This window comes from Balearica regulorum, chromosome 1, assembly GCF_011004875.1.
Source record: "Balearica regulorum gibbericeps isolate bBalReg1 chromosome 1, bBalReg1.pri, whole genome shotgun sequence".
NCBI classification, from domain to species: Eukaryota; Metazoa; Chordata; class Aves; order Gruiformes; family Gruidae; genus Balearica; species Balearica regulorum.
In genome coordinates, this window is record NC_046184.1 from 162,045,094 (window position 1) to 162,066,354 (window position 21,261).

Here is a 21,261-nt window from a genome sequence, read left to right on the forward strand (position 1 = left end):
ACAGTTTTCTTTCCGCTGCTCACTAAGTGGTCTCCATGTTATCATCTATCCGCTATTCCTTTCCTTCACACTTTAACTTCTCTCAAAATGACAGATTTCTCCTTCCTCATGTACTGCGTTAGAAGCACTTTTCTTTGCCTTGCCTTGCCTTGCCTGCCTCAGTACCTCGCCTTTTTCTGTGCTTACTCTTTCTGTCTCACATAGGATCTCAAATGGCAGTAGGCATCTTCCTATGGCTGTCTGAACTGAGCCAGCTTTGATTATAATGGCTGCTGGGATGCATATTTTGTGTATAGAAACTTCAGGTCAGGGGTTTAATCAGCTAGCTGAATCCTAGCCATGTTTTTTGATTTTTTTTTTTTTTTTTTTTTTTTTTTTTTTTTGGTGCAGATGAACGTATGTTCACTTTAATTGCTCTCAGATGGCATGTTGGCAACTGTGGTTCAAGACACTTCCTAACCTAGATTCAAAGACTGGTCTCTTCTACGCCAGAGAGGTGTGTTCAGGCGCTGAGTAGTATAGAGAGGTGCGTTGTTCAGAGTGGTTTTGAATTAGTGCCTCCATTTACAACTCCTGAGCTTCTTCAACACATTTTTCCAGCAACTAGTCTTACTTTCTGGCTTTTTCACATGTTACATTGAGAACAACAGGCAAAAGCAGTTCCAGGTAAATTGAATCCTAAGTGACATGAATTGAAACCCATTTCAGACTACGTGGTATTGCTAATGGGCTTTGTACTTCCAAAAATTAAGTAGGATCATATTTTAGTTTGTCTGGCAAGTAATAAATTTTTTATATAAAGATTGGAGAACCTGAAAGTGCTGATGACAGCGTCTGCAGCGTGGATGCTGCATGATGGTCGTAAGTTTGCTGCACAGATAATAGACTTCTTGTGCCAGAATGGTGTGGTTGAACATTCATGGAAATATTGAGTAGTACAGACACAACCACAGCTGTTTTCATTGTACGTACTTGCAAATATGGCTAAACAATGTGGAAGGGGGGAGGTGGAGAAAGCTTTCAGTGAAGCATGAGGCATTGCCAGTTTTTATTCAGTATGGTGAAGCTGAATTAAGAGCTATTGCTCCAGACCCCTCTCATGACTTATCACTACTTTATTTTGATTTATTCATGTTATTCCTCTAGCACACAGGATCTGCATTGTGGGCAAGAACTGCTGCATGCTAGCAGCTTTTTAAAGTAACTTTTGTCGATGTCCTGAACAAAACCACTTGTCTGCATGTCCGGTATGTGTATTGATCTTACAGACTGTCAGGTGGGTAATAAATGTTCAGCGCTGACAGTTCTGAAGGTCTAGCAGCCAGACCAGCCCCAAAACAACCTCTGATGTAATGATGGGGAAAGGATTAGAGAGCAAACAAGGACCACTCACCCTTTAAAAACAGTTAAATAATTTATTTTGCATGTGAAAAGGCTATTAAGAAGGGAACCCTTCTCCACTTGCCACTGATATGTTTACAGTACAAGTGCTGGAGCTATGCAGTCAGCAGGTGGAGTCTCCATCCCAAACTGTTATTACCTGGTTTATTACTTTTTGTTAATGCTGCACCTATATCCTCTGTACTTCCAGTTTATTTTCTACTGCTGCTGCTTTAGTGGAAAGTCTTATCTTGCAGTGAATGAACTGAAAAGAGGTTTCCTCTTCTATTTATCATCTATTTACAGGGTTTTGATTAAAAGAATAAGCCTGTTTCTCCAGACACCTCAGCTAAAACAAGGCCATCAATTTCTCAGAGCTCATAAAAGACTTGGAGAAATAAATCTGAGACATTCACCCTCCTGACAAGCTGCCAGAGCCTGCAGAACTTGCTCTCATGCTGGCATCTTTTCTGCCCTTGATGTCATGTGCAAAACACGAGGATTTGTGCCGTGCTAATCCCTATAATGAGGGCTTCTCCCAACCTCTATATAAACTCTGCTCAAAGCCGTGGCTGCTGGGCAGGCACCGCAGAGCCAAAGCGCCTGTCTTTTGAACCGCATTCAAGGCAATTAGAGACTGGGATTAAACAAACACGCGACACCGGCATCCTCAGCATCGAAAGGGATTATCCCAGTCGGCAGGGGCATGGAGCCGCGGCGAGGCCAGCTTGTCCCACGACGGAGATCTCCCTGCTCCGCTCGCACGGGTCCAGTGGAGAGGCAGAGCTTGCACCCAACCGTAATGGGAGCCCTGGGGTGGCTTTTCTGGGCCGGGCTGGGCTACCTGAGCTGCTGTCCCCCCCGGGCACAGGCGCAGTTCCCCCGCGCCTGCATGACGGTGGATGCCCTTCGCTTGAAGCGCTGCTGCCCGGCCTTGGGGACGGAGCCAGGCAATGTCTGTGGGTCCCTGCAGGGCAGGGGATGGTGTCAGGGGGTGCAGGCGGACACTCAGCCCTGGAGTGGCCCCTACACCCTTCGAAATGTGGATGATCGGGAACGGTGGCCCCTCAAGTTCTTCAACCAGAGCTGTCGGTGCACAGGTGAGAGGGGTGCTAGGGTGAGGAGGGGAATGGATGGGTCTGCTAACATTGCTCCGAAGGCGAGAAACATTCCTGGTGGCACAAGGCATCAAGCAGACTTCAAATAGTATCAGTTTCCTAAAAATACTGTCATGTTCATGATACTATCAGCAGTTTTTTGGAGCAACAGAGTTGAAAGTGTTTTTTCTCATGCAAACTTTTGGGTTTTCCTCTCCTGCCCTGGTCCCTGTAGCCACCCATCACCTTTCTCTGCAGAGTTTTGGATGTTTCAGTGCTGCATTCAAGCCTCTGTCACAGCTAATCATGGCTCAGTGAACCTGGATCAATGTGCATTGATCAGATTTATTCCTCTTGGAGTAGTACTTTGCAGCACAGTATAACCCCATGCACTGAAAATGGGTGGATGTCTGGCTGTGGTCTTTCCCAGGGTCTTTAACTAAGTCTACAACTCGCTTTGATCCAAAGGGGGTCTGTACAACCACCAAGGAGGCCATCCTGTCCTTTCCCTCCCCATCTCCAGCCGCTCCTTCCCACCCATGACTTTACCTGGACTTCCATGTTCATATGCTGGAGGTGAAGGCAATCAGGGTGCTTGAAGGCTAACCTGGCCAAAAGGATCAAGTTTTTATAAGACCGGTTCACTAGTACCGTCAGGAGGGAGGGAATGGGAAGGTGAGGTCAGGGCAGGAGAAGGCGACAGGACCCTTTTTCAGCAGCAGCCCTGGTTGAAGGAGGGGTAAAACGAGCAGGAACCGCAGCCTCAGCCCAGGAGATGGTACCAGCAGTCAGGCACAAGGCTTGTCTCAAGCACCAAAGTCACCTGCTAGGCAGGTTTCAAATGCAGCCTGGGGTTTCTTGTTGGAAACACAAAGTTGTTTGAATTTTCTAACATGGGAAGAATAGCCTGCTTTCCTTCAACGTGATTCTTAGAACTAGCTGAACTGTTTTGTTGAAAAGCTTTCACTATCAAAAAAGCCCAGATCAATCTGAGAGAGAAGCGTGGCAGAAAATTTCAGCCCACGAGGTTAAGTTTGGCAATGCTGTTATCAACTGAAAGCAGAGAGGTAGCGGCAGATGACTTAAATGGATAGATGGTGTTACTGAAGCTCCTCAAAATAATAACAACAGGCTTTGGAGTGTAAATAATTTTTTATCTCTTCCTTTGACTGGATTTCAAATACTTGCATGGAAGTACTTTTCCAGACACTTTACAAAAAAAAGATGGATGTAGGTTTTTTGTGTGGGTTGTTTTGGTTTTTGGTTTTTGTTTTGGTGTTTTGGTTTTGTGTTTTTTTTTTTTTTTTTTTTTTTTTTTTTCATTTTAAAGGTTCTTATATACCTCCAAAACTAAAGTCAGGAATCACCTAGAGACACATACCCTAAGTCAGAAGAGCACTGAAGTACATGGGCATACACTGATATTTATGCAACCTGAGTAATTAGGGCATCAAAACCTGGGAGTAAATAGAAGAGCAGTGTAGACAGACATGGTCTGTATAGGCAGACATTAGTTTGCTTATCCAAGTAGAGGTAAACACTAGTATTTGATATTTGCAGGGCTGGGTCCCAAGTTATGTGACCAGAAGGTAGTGGTGTTTCTGCTCTCCTCCCCTCTTTAAATCTGGTTTCTCTGTATTTCTATTCTGTTGGGTTTTTTTTCACTTCTTGTATTCCTCTCTCTCCTTGCAGCCTTTGTTATCTAAATATACCAGTGATAAACCATTAAGGTGGCAGACATCCTTAAGGATGATTTTCAGAAAGGTTTCCTGGGATCTACTCTGCTGTGGTCTGCTTGATGCTGCATGCAAAGGCATTTCTGGGAGAATGCTAAGAAGTTCACAGCTGCATGGGATTTGAATTAGATTTGATGTTTTTACAGTGCTGATGATTGTGTGTCTGTGTCTATTAGTATTTTATTTAATTTTTTTTTTACTCTGTTTTATGCACTGATTGGCTGTCTGCACACCAGATTTTTAAGTAGTGTAACATGTGGTCTTTGTTAGGCATCTAGGGCTGTGGTACCTATGCTAGTAAATTAAATATGCTCATTCAAAGAGATGTGGAAGAGTGCGCATCTGTACTGCTATGGTATCTTATTTTCCAAATGAATGTTTTGTGCAATGGTTCCTGGCTTGTGCAAACTCCAACCTGTGCCAAGGCTTGCTCTAGCATTTTAACAATATAAACGGTCGTGTTCCAGTGCCGTCTTGGCACTGTTTAATTTAGACAGGGCATAAATAGGAACCTTAACTGCCATGTAGCTGATTATATGTGGTTAGACAGTGCCATTTAAACGTATGACATAGCTGATGGCTGTGCAGTAGGAAACCTGGAGGAGCTGTGAGGAACAGGGGTCAGGATTTTCTAAAGGGGCATTCTAGAGTTCTCACAATAAATTAATCCATTTGAGCTTTCTGCTAACAAGTTAATAGCTAAGGATAAAAGGAGCTCTGAACATTTGGCTGTCTGTTGTAGCTGTTCACTGGGATAAAAATGTCTTAAAATCATATCCATCCAGGCCTGGATGCTGAACATTTCTGAAAAAACCCAGCGCAACAACCAAGAAAGATCCGGCTTTACTTCCCACTTTTTGTATAAAGAGCCATGGTCAAAAAGACAATTATAAGTCTGTTGTCAGGATGCTGCTTGCTGCATGTTTTACGCAGTGTGTTGGTGGCAGCAAAAATATAATCTCTAGAAAAAAGATGTGGTTATGGCATGAATGTAGCTGGGAGGTAGCAAAGAGTTTTTAGTTCCTGTCTAATTTCAGTTTTGAATCCATTTTATGTGTTCTACAATTGATTTGGGTGCACCTAATTTAGTTCAATTTATGTAAGTTCTTAAACTGAAATGACTTGATGAGAGTTCTTGACAGTGTGCTGTACTATGTGAAGGGGAATACGGTCATTTGTATTTCAATAAGCTGTATATATTGAATTAGACAAAATGTTGGACGTACTAGTCTAGTAGACCCTGAAAATTGGCACTTGTAGTTAATTACACAACAAAGGAGTATTTCAATGAGACAGTTAAATTTAGTTTAGAAGAGTACTCTTTTAGATTTATGAACTAAATGCTATTTTGAGTTCTAAAGGGTAGAATTGTACTAATGGGATACAGATCTGGTATAGCATTTAAAAAACTCAATACAGAAGATTATTGTGAAAAAACCACTGCAGTCAGTCATGTGTTTGCTAGCACAGACTGTGACAGTGATTAAACAATGACGTAGTTTGAGTTCACTGAGGAGTTAAACATAATTATTGTTATTTTATTTTTTCTGCCACTTTCTAAGGTTGACATGTGCTGAACTGTTACTCTATTTCTTTTTCCATAGAAGAAGTGTTTTAAGAAAAAAAAAATCTTTTCGCATTCCTGTGCAATATATAATCAAGCTGGGGACAAAAGGTTTAAATTCTATTCATAGAAGCATAGAATCATAGAATGGTTTGGAAGGGACCTCAAAGATCATCTAGTTCCAACCCCCCTGCCATGGGCAGGGACACCCTCCACTAGACCACGTTGCCCAAAGCCCCATCCAACCTGGCCTTGAACACTTCCAGGGAGGGGGCATCCACAACCCCTCTGGGCAACCTGTTCCAGTGCCTCACCACTCTCACAGTCAAGAATTTCTTTCTAACATCTAATCTAAATTGACCCTCCTTCAGCTTAAACCCATTACCCCTTGTCCTGTCACTACACTCCCTGATAAACAGTCCCTCTCCAGCTTTCCTGTAGGCCTCCTTCAGGTACTGGAAGGCCGCAATTAGATCTCCCCAGAGCCTTCTCTTCTCCAGGCTGAACAATCCCAACTCTCTCAGCCTGTCCTCACAGGAGAGGTGCTCCAGCCCTCCAGTCAGCTTCATGGCCCTCCTCTGGACTCTCTCCAACAGCTCAATGTCTCTCTTGTACTGGGGCCCCCAGAGCTGGATGCAGTACTCCAGGTGGGGTCTCACAACAGCGGAGTAGAGGGGCAGAAATCACCTCCCTCGACCTGCTGGTCACACCTTTTTTGATGCAGCCCAGGACACGGTTGGCTTTCTGGGCTGCAAGTGCACACTGCTGGCTCGTGTTGAGGTTCTTGTCCACCAGCACCCCCAAGTCCTTCTCCTCGGGGCTGCTCTCAATCCACTCCCCGCCCAACCTGTAGCGGTGCTTGGGATTGCACCAACACACGTGCAGGACCTTGCACTTGGCCTTGTTGAACTTCATGCAGTTCACACAGGCCCACCTCTGCAGCCTGTCAAGGTCCCTCTGGATGGCATCCCTTCCCTCCAGCGTGTTGACCACACCACACAGCTTGGTGTCATCAGCAAACTTGCTGAGGGTGCACTCAATCCCGCTGTCCATGTCACCAACAAAGATGTTGAACAGTGCCGGTCCCAGTACTGACCCCTGAGGAATGCGACTCGTCACTGTTCTCCACTTGGACATTGAGCCGTTGACCACAACTCTTTGAGTGCAACCATCCAGCCAATTCCTTATCCACCGAGTGGTCCATCCATCGAATCCATGTCTCTCCAATTTGGAGACAAGGATGTTGTGTGGGTCAGTGTCAAATGCCTTGCACAAGTCCAGGTAGATGACATCAGTTGCTCTTCCCTTGTCCACTAATGTTGTAACCCCATCATGGAAAGCCATTCTTTAGCTGTAAGCAAACTGCCAGTTAGGCCATGTAGCTGATATCATGGCCCTGTCATTAGGCAAAAATGAGCTTTTGAAGTAGTTATAAAATACACTTCATTTACTTATTGAAGGGCAACGTGGCTGTAGAATAATACTAAATTATAACCATATCTTTATGACCCTGTTAGAGTCTGTGCTAGGTGAAGATCTTCCACACCCTGCATCCTAAGAGTATGTCCAGATAAAGAGCTAGAAGAGACAGAAGACCTAACCATTTGTCTCACATGGTAGCAATCCTGATGCTACCCTTGGGATACTGCAGTATGCTCGTGTTTCAAATCTAATGTAACTCCTGTTTTAATGCAATGGCTAAATAAGTCTGAAAAGGAGTCATTTCTCCCCATCTGATAAATGATGTGTATTAAGCTGGTCTCTCTGGAAGGAAGAGCCATGGCAGCTGCTCAGATTTCATCTTTGCACAGTGAAACAAGGCAGAAGATGGTGAGTGTTGGATGGGTTCCTTCTTACTGAAGAAAAGATACTGAGTTGATGGAGTTACTAATTTGTGTTACGCTCAGTGTCTGAATGGCAACCATGTTCTATGACTGTTCAGAGGTAGAAAAATCCCTGTCCGTGAGCGCAGGCAATCACTGGGGTTGAGGAGGAGCTACTGCGGTACATGATAATTGGTGTTAACATACACCAGTGAAGTGTATGAACACATACCAAGTGTCGTGTCATGTCATAAGACATGTCATTTTATCAGTGTCATGCCCATGGATTGACCCAATGGGAGAAGTAGCATGGCAATAGTGCCTACAGAAACAGCTAGATTCACCTAACTTGACTGGGAAAGAGCACCATTAGTGATGGTGAGATTAGGCACAGAAGACAGGTCCTGACCCATGTGATCCCATCTCTAGACAAAAGGGTTAGTGGGGAAGACACCCCAGATGATTTTTTTTTTTTTCCCAATGACAGTACAGTTGTCATTCCTGAAAGACATGGTAGAAGCAGGGAGCATCTGGACCCCATCTGTGTGCCAGAACAACCTCCCACACTATGTTCTGTAGGAACCACAAGAGGTGAGAATAACTTCAGTTGTCCCTGGCATAACTTCAGAGAGGTAGTACATAGAGTTTCTAAGTGTTAGTCACTGAAGGCAAAAAAAATGCTAAATGCTAAATCCTTGCATGTTTCTATGGCCCCTGTGTTCAAAAAAATCTTAAAAGGGTCTCGCTGTCTTACTGAAAATGTCTACTGCGCTATATCCTGATAATATGAAATTACTTTTCCTGCTCTCCTGGAGCTGTACCATTGAAGTCCAACATCACCAGCACAGCAGACATTGAAGTTAAGTTGTAAGAGACTGGGACATACATTTCACAGTGCTATCATGTGAGAAGTCCGCAAGGCAGTAAATGAACTTTCTGAGAACAGCGATGTATCATTTCCAGACCAGTGACCTGGTAGAGTGCTTTAGAAACAAATGCTGAAAAAGTGGTTTGGGTGGGACATAAAAAATCTGTGTCTGAGTACTGCAGTCATTCCTGTTTGCAATGTGGGAAATCCCACAGACCTCCATCAGCTTCTCACCATTTCAGCTGCTGCATAACGACAGTCCTGTGATGCATGGAGTTTATTGAAAGGAAATGACAAAAAGCAACTTTCGATTTCATGAAGTGTTGTTGTGTGCATTTCTGACAAGAGAACATTGCCAAATAGGCCTGAGGACGTTACAAAAATGTTCAACGCAATCAGCAGAAATGCTGCAGTGTGAAATACCGCTTTGCCTGGAAATCAGCTCCTCCTGTTTGCCAGTTTCTTCACTGCGGTCTTCCTTCTTACTCAGTAAAAGCTCATGTCTCATTGAAAAGTGTCTAGTGAAGTGGTGGAAAGAATTGACCCCTTGGATTATTCCTGGATTATGTGGTTAAAGGAGACAATCCTGCAGAGCATCACTTGGATATAATTAGCACCTGCCCAAGGGAAACAGGTGAGGAGTCATTGGTCCACCTGGCTCCAAACCCCATACAGGTGGAGAAAAGCTTTTTTCCCTGAGAAGATGACTTATTATTTCAGCCTTTTGCAAATTTCTTTTCATAGCCTGAGGAGCCGCATAGAATGTACCTCAATTATGGATATTGTGCGATAAAATGATTTTGGGCATCAGGAGCTGCATAGATTCAAATGGCTCTCACTGAGAAAGGAATAGACACCATCAGAGCCTCAACAAGTGACTGGTGGAGTCTTGTTCAGTATCAAGACCAGACAGGACAAACCTGGTTCTGCACTAACTTTCATTCTGTTAGTGCTATATTTCAATATGATGCTTATCTAACGCTGTGAATTGATGGGACATTTGAATTACTGGAAGCGTGACCACCAATCTCAAGAAAGGTTGTTGACAGATCTTGTCCTGGTCTCATGGTTAATTCCTGCTTTGCCCCCCTTCTCTTGGAAAGGATTGAATCATATGTTTGGGTGTGACAAGACAACAGCTGCCTTCCAGAAGTTCATGATCCATGTACTGAAACTTGTGCAATACACGTGGCCCTATTAGGCAATGTTGCAAGATATTCCTGATGATTTGTCACCTAGCCTGTACAGGCAGGAGTATGTGACGAGGCCCTAATAGCTAGGCTGAGTTGTCAAGAATGAGCAAGCGTACAGATAGTGGAGTATGCCAAAATCACAACTGCAATCATGCTCTTCAGATGGGACTCTCAAGATATCGTGATAAAATCGACCTTCCATGTTGCTCCCCTGCCATCTTAATCTCTGCCCTCATCATAATAACATACCCATGCAATCTTCTTTCTTTTATAAAACTATAAACTACTTGCTTTTTCTGGCTTAAGTCACCACCCCCCCAAACTGATGGAGACAGCTAGTTTCTGGTGCCATCTGTCCTAACTGGAACATGGCAGCTGAGCCCAGCTGCTCCTGCCTGCATTGGGATGAAACGTAAGCCATACACCTGGAAACTGTCCTCATGGTATGCCATTGGGCTGTGCACGATCCAAAACCTTGTTGAAATCTTCAGTTGTGGTCCCTAACCTTAGCACTGGTCCTAAGCTTCATGATAGCATGTAAACCTATAGATCTCAGAGCCTCCTGAGTAACCGTAAGTGCTCCAAATCTACAGTTAAGAGACCTCATGTCCTCTTGGTAGGTCTCACAGGAGTCTGTGTCAAAGGTTTAGAGCTCAGCAGCCCTTATCCTATAGCTATCCATAAGCTACACAGCCTTCTTGGTAGCAGCCCTCATAACCTTGAGGATCATTGAAATTGGTAATAAGCCCCGTAGCCCTTGACAATCTGAAGTCTTACTTTAGTGTTAACTGTTGTTTTGCTTATAGACTCAACCCTGTAGCCCAGGGATATTTGCCCATCCAGGAACACTTAATAAGCCATTCCCCCATCTTGGTATTAGCCCGAAGCCTGTCCTGGATCTAGCAGTGCTGATATGTGAGGGGAACAGTGAGATTTTGTGGCTTTTTGGAAGGTTCTTGTGGAATGAGTGTGCATGTGGGTTTGGAGGGAGGGCGGTGTTAGGGAATCTCAGTGCAGATTTTGGAGAACTGAGTGGAGATCCCAGGGGAGCCCTGGTTGCCCCTCCACTTCCTCTGCAGCCTGGCCGCGATGCCCACCATCCTACACCGCTGTGCGCTGCGGGAACGGTCGGGGGTTCCCTGCCTCCCCTGGCAAAGGCAAAGCGAGCTGCAGCAGGACCTTTCTGCTGCTGCTGGGGGTCTGCCACAGCAGGCGAGAGACCGTGCTTAAAGCAAGCTCTGCTTTCCTGGGCTCTTCCATCACGTTAGAGGGTCTGAGCTAATAACCTAGAGCAGACCCGATTACTTGTCTTAGGAACAATGCCAGCGGGCAATGACAGTACTGCAGTGTTTCTCAGGCTTTTATTGCCACAACAATGCTTAAACTGTGACGTGCAGCACCCCTGGTGCTTGTCCTGGATTGTGTTGGGTCCCACATACACTGTTGACAGTCGTTAGCTTTTCCTAAGTTGTGTCCTTAAGAAAGAGAACTGTTTTGTTTGGGGATTTTTTTTTTCCTGTGCTTAAGGATCCACGTGATCCAATCTTTTTTTGGGTTTGATCCTGGAAGTCTGGGAGTACTTGAGAGCCAATCGAGCAAAGCACTTCATCACACGCTTAACCTGAAGCACTCAGCCCTCTGTTCGGTGAGGCTCCTCACGTGCTCGAGGGCTTCGCGGAGTTCTTAGCGCCTTGGGACGAAAGCTCATTACGCAGCACTTCACCTCCCCAACCAGCTGAGTGTGATTCTTGGCCCTGGTGTGGCTCTGGGAAGTGAGCCATCCTTCTGGTTAGGCAATTGGCAAAGCTGCCAGTCTGCTCAGCTGCTATCCCTTCCAGGAACTGGTGTCTCTGGGGAAAAAGAGCGTTAATTCTTAATTCTTCTGCATTTCACTGTTAGTTTTCCTTAATTCATAATGTCATGACTGCTGTCTCCCTCTTGATTCAGGAAACTTTGCTGGCTATAACTGTGGTGACTGCAAATTTGGCTGGACCGGCCCCAACTGCAACGTGAGGAAGCCACCAGTTGTCAGGAAGGATGTCCACTCCCTGACGGCAGAGGAAAGAGAGCAGTTCTTCGATGCTCTAGACCGTGCGAAGACAACCATTCACCCAGACTATGTAATTGCAACTCAGCACTGGTTAAGTCTGCTTGGCCCCACCGGAGAGGAACCGCAAATTGCCAACTGTAGTATTTATAACTACTTCGTTTGGCTCCATTACTACTCAGTCAGAGACACGCTATTAGGTTAGTGCTTTTCTTATCCAAGGGGCTCTGCAGGTAACGGAAAGGGTGAAAAGTGTCATTGCTGAACACAGGCAAGGATGCTTAGCACAGCTGCGTTACTTCATCAAGCAGAGAGTCCCAGTAGGAGCAGATCTGTGGAGTGAAACAGTTGGTGCTGAGGAGCCGGTGGCCACTCGCAGTTGAGGGAGGTCTGCTTCAGACCTGCTGTGGTCCAGTGCCCACGACCAAACACCCTATGGTGGCTGGAGGACACCAGCTGCAGTCCTGGTGCATCTTCTCTCTGACAGGGAGGCAGTTCGCAGGCTCCACCATTGAGTGAAGTGTGGTCAGGCAGTGACTGACTTCAAAACGATGTTCCTAGTCCACAGGACAAGGTAGATGCAGCAGTAGTGGGAAAGGGACTTTGCAGTGGTGAAGGCAGAGACCATGCAGAGGCGTTGGGGACCAGGGTGCTATCGCTTTTTGTGGCTTCCAGCAAGTCACTAAGGATGGGATTTGCCTGACTAACCACAGCCAGCTTTTAAAACCAAACCAGGTTGGAGGTTTGGGTAACTAACCCCACGCTTTCTCCCAAATCCCAAATGATTCCTAGTCTTCATTGCTCTTCTAGACAGAAGTACCCATTTTGCAAAGCCCAACTCTTGCAGGAGGAGGCAGCAGTATGGCAAGCTGAACAGTCCATCTCTACCTCCTTGCCAGATGTATCTGCTACCCTGCAGTGGGTTTTCTTCAGTCTGTCTCCCCTTCTGACACGGTTCCATTTTGCAGGGCTGAAAGAAGCGGTCTTTGACCTAGCGAGAGCAAAGTTCCTTCACGGGACAGGATAGTCATGTGGAAAGGGAAAGAGGCAATTTCCAGTGCTGCTGCAGTGACAAATTCATATCTGGGTTGAAGCTTGCTTCAGTGATAAGGCAAATCCATATGTGGTTTGAAGTCCCTAGCCTTTGAGTGTCTTAGTTCTCACGTGTAATAAGAAAAGCACAATACAGGAAATAAAAAGCACAATTTGAAGATAATTGACAAAGGATATGTTGAATTACTGTTGGCAGGTTAAGGAAAATGCTGAAGTTCTCGTGACAGATACATGGTGTAAGTCCTGCCGCTGAGCAAGAGAATGACATAATGTGGTACATATTAGCAAGGAGCTAACAGTTTAGACAATAAGACTGCTACTTAAAACCAATGTGAAGTTTCGAGAAGCTTTGAAGTGAATACTCACAGAACAGTTTGTTTCACTTGTCCCGTGTAAGTGGTGTAGCTTCTGATATGTGTGCTCTTTTGAAAGATGCAGAGCTGCAGGTTTTCATTTAACTCCACCCCAGGCCATAGAAGGTGCTCTGTTTCTCTCGAGTCTCATTTGTTGCCTAAGTGCTTATTTTATCTTTCCTTTGTAGGACCTGGCCGTCCCTTCACAGGTATCGATTTCTCCCATCAAGGACCTGCCTTTGTTACTTGGCATAGGTACCATTTGCTGCTGCTGGAGAGAGACTTGCAGGTTAGCTGAACAGCCTTTCCCTTTCCTCATGCAGCTTCTCTCTTTTGCTATGTGACTTTGTTGAGCCAGGCAAGGGTAAGCTATTTCCTAGGATAGATTCTAACCCAAACTCCCAGGAGTGTTTTCTCACTGATCCTTTTTTGTTTAAAGTGAAATTAGTGCTTTCAAGATACTGAGGACTGAACAGTTCCTCATTGTGAACAACGTTGTGAAGGTTATTATGGAGATTTTTTCTTCATCTCCACACAGAGGACAGAAGATGTGAATTAATAGTATTTATTCGTAAAATCAAAGCAACAGCCTCATGTAAAACTTGGTAACAGATATTATCTGCTGATGTTGAAGACACCCTCCTAACGAAAGAAACTCTAAATATTACTCCCCTTTAAATCCGCCACGTTATACATTTAATGCATGAGTATGTTTAGCAATACATCTTTTAAAGAAATACATGTTAACGTGCCCGGCAGTCAGTTGCCGAAGCATTGACTCATTTCCATTTGCATTGCTTCTGCATTGGCAATGTTACTGTATTTCAACCTTGCAGATAATCTTGCTTGCTTGAATTCATATCTAACAAGCAAACACAAGCAAATGCACTGTATTTCTCTATTAATATAAGTTCAGATTCTTCCCCAGGGCTAGCCTTTCTGGAGCAAAAGCAAACCACATGCACGATTTTACCCATCACCCACTTACATTGCTCAGAAAGCCTCTTAATTGCTTGATGCTCGATTAACCTCTGCTCCTGCTCAGTCTCTGAGTTGGTAGAAAGCCTAACATGGCCAAAAGCGGTGGAGGCCAACAGTAGAATAACTAGTGACAATGTCTTTGCTAGGACCGACTTAATGCTCCAAACTTTTGAAAGGAGTTGGAGAAGCTCTGTGAAGTGTGTGTAGTTGAAATGCAGAACAGAAAGCAGAATATCCAGTGAAATACCCAGTGAATACCCAATGAAACAACTTGCAGGAGTCCCTTTCTTTCTCTTTCCTTTAAAGGTGATTCCCTGCTAACGTGTTTCTGTCCGTTGCAGCGACTGATGGGCAACGACTCCTTCGCGCTGCCCTACTGGAACTTCGCCACGGGTAGAAACGAGTGCGACGTCTGCACGGACCAGCTCTTCGGAGCATCGCGGCCAGATGACCCGGGGCTGATCAGCTTGAGCTCCAGGTTCTCCCAGTGGCAAATAGTTTGCAACAGGTACGACAATATCGAGGGCAAGCTTGCATACCGATCAAACCTTGCTTTCATTCAGTACTGAGAGCACTGGCTGCTCTCTCAGTGTGAGTGAGTGGCAGGAAAGAGCCAAGACATCTTTTTTTCAAACTGGGAATCACCATCAAGGTTTGTGTGTACATGGTGCTGTGTAAACTTTCCCCTCTGGTATTATGGAAGTATATTTTTTTAAGACAATTCTGTTCGTACAGGGTTTTAGTTGATTCAGTGAATCTAAGGCTGCCAAAAGTCTGAAGAGTTTGCACATTGGCAAGTACCTTTTTAAAGAAGAAATGCCTGCTGGTTCTCTGTAACAAACACCCGCCTGATTTTGGCAGCAGAAACAGAGAACTGTTTTGGCATAGAGGAAGCTAGAGATAGGCTGAAAAATCTGTTCCCTTGCATTAGGTGGGATCTTAACCCTGATATGTTTAGTGCAGTTTGGGGATTGACTTTGAAGTGGCTGAGATTTCACATGGAAAGCAACACAGAGACAGCCAGGAGCTTGCTGCCAGCTCTCTGTAGGTGTATACTGATTCGGGTGAGGGCAGGGCTTTGACGCGCAAGATTTGGACACTACGACATAAGATGCCGCTGGTTACAATATTCATAAAATGCTCTTCTGTCAGCTCTGGGGCAGCGTGCAGTCAGTCAGATGGAGGTATCAAGAGCTCAGGGCTTTTCTCTGGGTACCTAAAGAACTGCTTGAAATTCTAGCTTTAAGCACCAGTTGGCTTTAAATCTTGCCCCTACTTTTTCTCTGAGATAAATAAGGTTTTGTTTTTTCTTTAACTGAAGTGACTAAACTTTTGCCTTGCCAAGGCTAAACAAAGAAGGGCTTTTGTTTACTTCAGGAGTTTCTGAAAATGCTGTCTCATTTTATACTGAATAGCATGGAACTTTTTTCCACAACTGTTACACTGTTTTTCTCCTCCTCCTTCCCTCTTTCTCTCCCTGATATAAAGGACTTGCTCCCCATTAGCTAGTAGGCAAACCCTGCAACAGCAGGATGTCCTCCAGGCCCTGAAAAAGAGGATGTAATGCATTGCAGTGCTTTTCTTCTAAAGGGAACGAGAGATGGAAAGTGAAGTCCTGTTTTCTGTTGTTCCTTGCATTTTCTAAGCCCACCCCACAGCGGGACCTCCCGTTTATTTTCCTCTTTGTTAAGAGTTAAAAAACTAGTCCTTATCCAGTACTTAAAGTTTTTCACTTGAAGATTCAAAAGGCTCTTTTAGATTGTCTGGCAAAAACTGTTCTTCCAAAGCCCTCGGGAGGGGAGTAGGTGTGAAGGGAGTTCTTGCCTTTTCTAAAGCATCCTCTCTCTGTGGAGGATGAGCTTGGCAAGTTGTGGTCCAAATGACTGATGGTCCACAGAGGCTGCAGAGCCAGTAGAAGCCATGGCACAGTGGCTGTCCTGCGATAACTTCAGCTCCCAGGCCACGGGGAATGAACCGTGAAAATGCCAACGAGCCAGGCATCACCCCCTTCTTCTAACTTGTGCCTCTTTCTGTTTCATGCTCAGCTTGGATGACTACAACCGCCTGGTCACACTGTGCAACGGGAGTGATGAAGGGCCACTGCGGCGGAGGCCGCCCGGGGGGTCCAGCGAGCAGCTGCCCACCGCAGAGGACGTCAGGAGGTGCCTTTCCCTGCAGGAGTTCGATAGCCCCCCCTTTTTCCGCAATTCCAGTTTCAGTTTCAGGTTTGTCCTTTGGCTCCTCCGGAGCTGGCTGGGTCATGGGTTTTCTTTACGTGTGTGTTTGTCAGCAAAATGTGTTTACTTGATGCTGCTTTTACCCATCCACAGGAATGCGCTGGAGGGCTTTGATAAACCAGGTGGAGCCCTTAATTCACCAATGCTGAGCCTTCATAATTTGGCTCACTCTTTCCTGAATGGGACCAGCGTTCTCCCTCATGCAGCCGCCAATGATCCCATCTTTGTGGTATGTCTTTTTTCCCCAGCGTGAGTGGCAGTGGCTGAAAGGCAGCTGTCTCACCAGAGATTTGCAAAACAGAAGTGAATTCCCTAAAAATAAGTCCTTTAAATAGAAAAGGAGATTTTGTTTTTCTCTTTTCTTGAACATTGCCGTGCCCGCGTAATGGTCAAATAAAGAGGAAAGAAATCTCAGGGTGATTTGTGAAATATAAATAAGTTTCTAGGGAGAAGAGCTGCAATAGCTCTTCAAGTCATGTTGCCCTGAATCCTTTCATTAGGTGGTATCTAAATTTAATAGCTTATATCAGACAATTTTACAGCAACAAGATAAGCAGAAAGTGGGGTTAGTTATTTTTAGAGCAGTAGACTGAGTAGTTTGTTTCTTTGTTTAAAACTTCACAGGCTAAAAGGAATCTAATGTCAGGGTCTCTTGGGGAATTGGTACAGTGCTGCATTGCAATGAGCAGCACAAACACCAACGTGCAAATAAAAAGCTAACAGTTGACTCTGCTTACGCATCTTTCTCTCCTAATAATTTTACACCAATTTCTTTTCTTCTTTGTTAGATTAAACCACAGTGTTTGTATAGAGAAATTCTAATACAATTAATTTCTTTCTTAAGTTTAAGTTTGTAGTCTTTTGTTGGAAAAATTAGCCCAAATGCTTACGTACTGGTTCTCCAGCTTATTTCCTAAATAGTTCTTGAATTCCTACATGAATTCCTTTCTTACACAATGTAATCTTCACTTCAGTGTGCTGTAATTTTATATGCAAGATTGTTTTCCATGAGATATTTTCTAAGTTTTTTCCAGGGTGATAATTAAAAACCATAAGTGCATCAGAAATTAATTTGAACTGCCCCAGACATTTGTAACAGTTGTCTGAACTCAACTGGGAAACAGCTTTCCTGTATTAGTGCTTCATAGACCTATAGACTCACTGGGCAAGACCTGAGCAAATTCATGGGTACCTGGAGCTGTGGAATTGGAGGCACATTATCAAATGAGCATGAAGGAATCAAATTTCTTGCAATTTTCCACACCCCTTCAAAGACGAGAGAGAGTAAAATATGTTTTAGAGATACATTCATGAGCTCAGTAGGCCCTCACCCAAGAGGATGGACCTGCCCATTCACTGCCAGCTGATATTACACTGTCCAGAGAAAGAGCTTCTTATGAACAAGCAGCAACAAGGACATATGCAGCAAAATGTCCCATGCAGGAGGTCAATTTACTCTATTCTCATGAGCTTTCCTGGTTTCCCATTCTGTAAATCCCACCTAAATTAGATTACCCTCTTCTCTCTCAAAAGCTGCTGCTGCCTTAGGCGAAAGTGTTTTAAATGCTGTTGAATTCAGAAAGAGCCTAGTAAGTGTGCATGCCCATGCCTGGATTTGCAGGTTCTTCACTCCTTTACCGATGCCATCTTTGACGAGTGGATGAAGCGGTTTAACCCCCCTGACAACGCCTGGCCGGAGGAGCTGGCCCCCATCGGCCACAACAGACTGTATAACATGGTCCCTTTTTTCCCTCCTGTGACCAACGACGAGCTCTTCCAAACGGCGGAGCAGCTCGGCTACACCTATGCCATTGACCTGCCAGGTATGTCTCAGAGGTGTGGAGGCTGTTCCAGGCCAAGAGATGGGAGCTCACGCTTTCAACAACACAGGCGTATGGAAAATAAGGCATCTTTCACAAAACACTTGGGTCTATTCACCTGCTCACTAGCAATCACATATTGTAGCACACGTAGTTACAACTCACCGTGTAAGCTGTAGTAACTACAAGTGTGCACATCCTTAGTTTGCTCTGCTGCAAAATGCATCGAGTTGAACTGCTCCGGCATTGATGACATGCTCCTTTAGAGCTGAGGAGTCTTTGATTTTGGGTCCCGCTCCCAGTGCTGTTTATGCCTGTTACAGGATCCTTTAACCTGTCAGAGGTCAGGCACTCTGCCAGGGAGCCCATCTGGCTAACGCCGGTCATTAGAAAATACTTATTTTGCACAGGGCCCTGAATAATACTGCGCTGTGAATCTCATTAGAGATGAACTCCATTAATCTTTGCATCCTGGAGAGATGTACCTAGGTGTTTTCTGTTATAAACCCCCAATTTTAAAGATTTTCTGTGCACATAGGCATGATATGCCTTAGGGTTTGTTTATTTGTTTGAAATTACCTTTGACACAAATAAAATAAAGGCAAAAAACCAAGAAAGCAAAGTATTTATGCACAAAATCCAAATTTGCAACATGACTTACAAATGCTTGTAAAAGGCACAAGTATAAGGAGTGCCTGAAAACCGTGCTTCAGATGCTTTACCGAAGAGTAAATCTGAGCAGTTTCTTTCTCCCCCTCAGTATTCCTTTGAGAGGCAGTAGGTGCTTATCTAACCTATGTGGCCAGAAATTTCTTCTAAATGCTTACCATGTATTTGTGGTTTTAATCTGTGGAGACTGTTTAAAGGTCTATGGACTGCAAAAGATTGAAACCCTTGTCCTCAGGCTGCATTTGTGCAGGGGAGCCCTGACTCGTGGAGGCATGCTAGCTGCTTCTGCAATGCTTTTCTCAGGGGTGTCCCCAGAATTTCCTCTGACAATTTAAACTTCCCCTTTTGTGGAGTTTAAGTTTTCCTCCCTTTGGATTACTGTCCCCCTTCCTGCTTTGGAAATGCTGCTTCCCCTTGGGCATGAAGTACCCAGAGAGGAAAAACGGCAGCTTGTGATTCTGCTGCTTCTCAATTCCCACGTGAATAAATGGTTAGCTCACTGTGAAGGAACATATCTATCCCTGTCTGCATGGTCTGTGTTCAGACAATAAAGTTTTTACATTCAAACCCTTCTATCTAAATATGTAACTTGCTAATTCTACGTCACGTAACCACATTAGAAATCAACATGTAATACATTGTTGGCTCTTACTTGAGAGATGGTAAAGTGGTAAACAATTCATTTTGGGATCTTACTGAACTTGCGCATGATTGCCCTCAACTCTTTTGTTGACAGAGACTGCAGATTGGGGCACACAACAGTCGCTTTTATAGTCAGTGTGACATTTCCTTGAGCCATCTGTCTCCTTAAGCCCATATGTCTAACTAACTTCTAAATACCCTAAGTCCTTTTGAGAGTTTTTTGTGAATATTTAGTCAAATGTAATTATTGCCATCTCAGTATATGTAGCATTTTTCAGAACATGACAGCAGGCAATTTTTGCTTCTTAAAGCATAAATGAAAACACCAAGTTACTCAGCCAAGTGGACCAGGGTTATTATAAGAATGGGCAACATTATCTTAGAAGAGAGAAGTGGTTCCCCAGAAGTGGTTCAAAATCAGAGGATGCTATCAGGAGCTGGTCAGCAGAACCACACTAAACAATGTTTTCAGTTAAAAGTTTGACAATAGATTGCTTTGTGGTCTCTAGGAAAATTGGAGAGTTTTCTGTTGACCCAAATAGCTTGTAAACAGCAACGCTGAAATGTCATTATAGAAAGAATTGCTTAAATCATTCATAATTTTGGCCAAATTAGATAAGAGAATGGCCTTTTTGTCTTGTTAGTGTTAATCTTTCCCATTCTCAGTACTTTAATGTGTATGAAAGGTTGAAGTTTAAATTCAGCTGTAGACTTGTCTGACAGGAGGCATCTCTGGCTCTGGTATGTGTGTTGGTTACATGGTGCATTACCAGCTTCCCCTGTGGCCAGTGGGTCTCTAAGGCACAGAAGCAATCATAATTATCAGGCTGTGGGATATTTTCTTTCTTCCATGTGATTTGAGAAGTGAAATTACGTGCTGTCCTCACTTCAGACATTTTGTATTTCCAGATTCACTTGAAGAAACCCAAGTGTGGGCTGTCATGGTTGGATCCACAGTTGGAGGAGCACTTACAGCTCTGGCCACGCTGGTTCTGCTGCTTGTACTTTTCCAGCACCGAAGGCAGAGAAGAGGCTTTGAACCACTGATGAATGTGAGCTTCAGCCCCAAAAAGTACATGGAAGAGGCGTAATGCCCTCACTTTGTTTCTTTGCTTATTCTCGTAGGAAATGATTGCTTTGTTGAGATCTTAGCTGAGAGTTTATCACACGCTCCTTTGGCAGCTGACTACATTGTTCTCATTTGGGTTTTCCTGTTATCTTGTGAATTGTAATATATGAAGTCTCTGGGTACATCTGTGCAAGGCCCAAGACAGGCCAGACTTTTCTTATTACCAACCATCATCTGGAGTGTGTGACACTTGTAAGTCATCCTCTATAGATTTAGGCAGCTGAGAATCCAAATAGAAGAAAATCAACTTGAATAACCAAGATAATTTTCGCCTCAGTGTGTTTTTTATTTCATTTAGCAGCTCTAAGATATGCTGAAAGTTATTAACTCTACATATATATTTGAACAACACAGTATTTTACAGTTATCAATAAATATTCTGAATAACATAGTCTTTTTTTAAGGTTCAGAATGTTTCATCATGTATGACAAAATACTATAGGACCCCCCTGGTTACAGTTTATTTCAGAAGCATGATCAATTCTGTATGTTATTTCCAATCAAGCTGATGTTAGCAGTAGGTAAACCTCCAAACTCAGTTTCTCCTAAAATTTTGTAAGGTCCTGAGTCTTAGATAAACTCTGCTTTTGTAGCCTTGAATAAAAAAATTCCAGTTAGTAACAATTTCTGGTATTTCTTCTAGGCCTGCTCGATACTAGCCATGCAGAC

At 44.1% G+C, this 21,261-nt stretch overlaps 1 protein-coding gene across 1 annotated transcript; it reads left to right on the forward strand.

Annotated features, from left to right (window-relative positions):
• Positions 1 to 389: 389 nt before the first annotated feature.
• On the forward strand, positions 390 to 21,021 carry DCT (dopachrome tautomerase). Its single transcript, XM_075742952.1, has 9 exons — positions 390 to 496; positions 1,687 to 2,480; positions 11,609 to 11,908; positions 13,303 to 13,403; positions 14,437 to 14,603; positions 16,141 to 16,320; positions 16,426 to 16,561; positions 17,954 to 18,155; positions 20,373 to 21,021. The coding sequence occupies exons 2-9, from the start codon at positions 2,087 to 2,089 to the stop codon at positions 20,552 to 20,554; spliced, it is 1,662 nt and encodes a 553-aa protein (XP_075599067.1). The 5' UTR covers positions 390 to 496; positions 1,687 to 2,086; the 3' UTR covers positions 20,555 to 21,021.
• Positions 21,022 to 21,261: the final 240 nt, after the last annotated feature.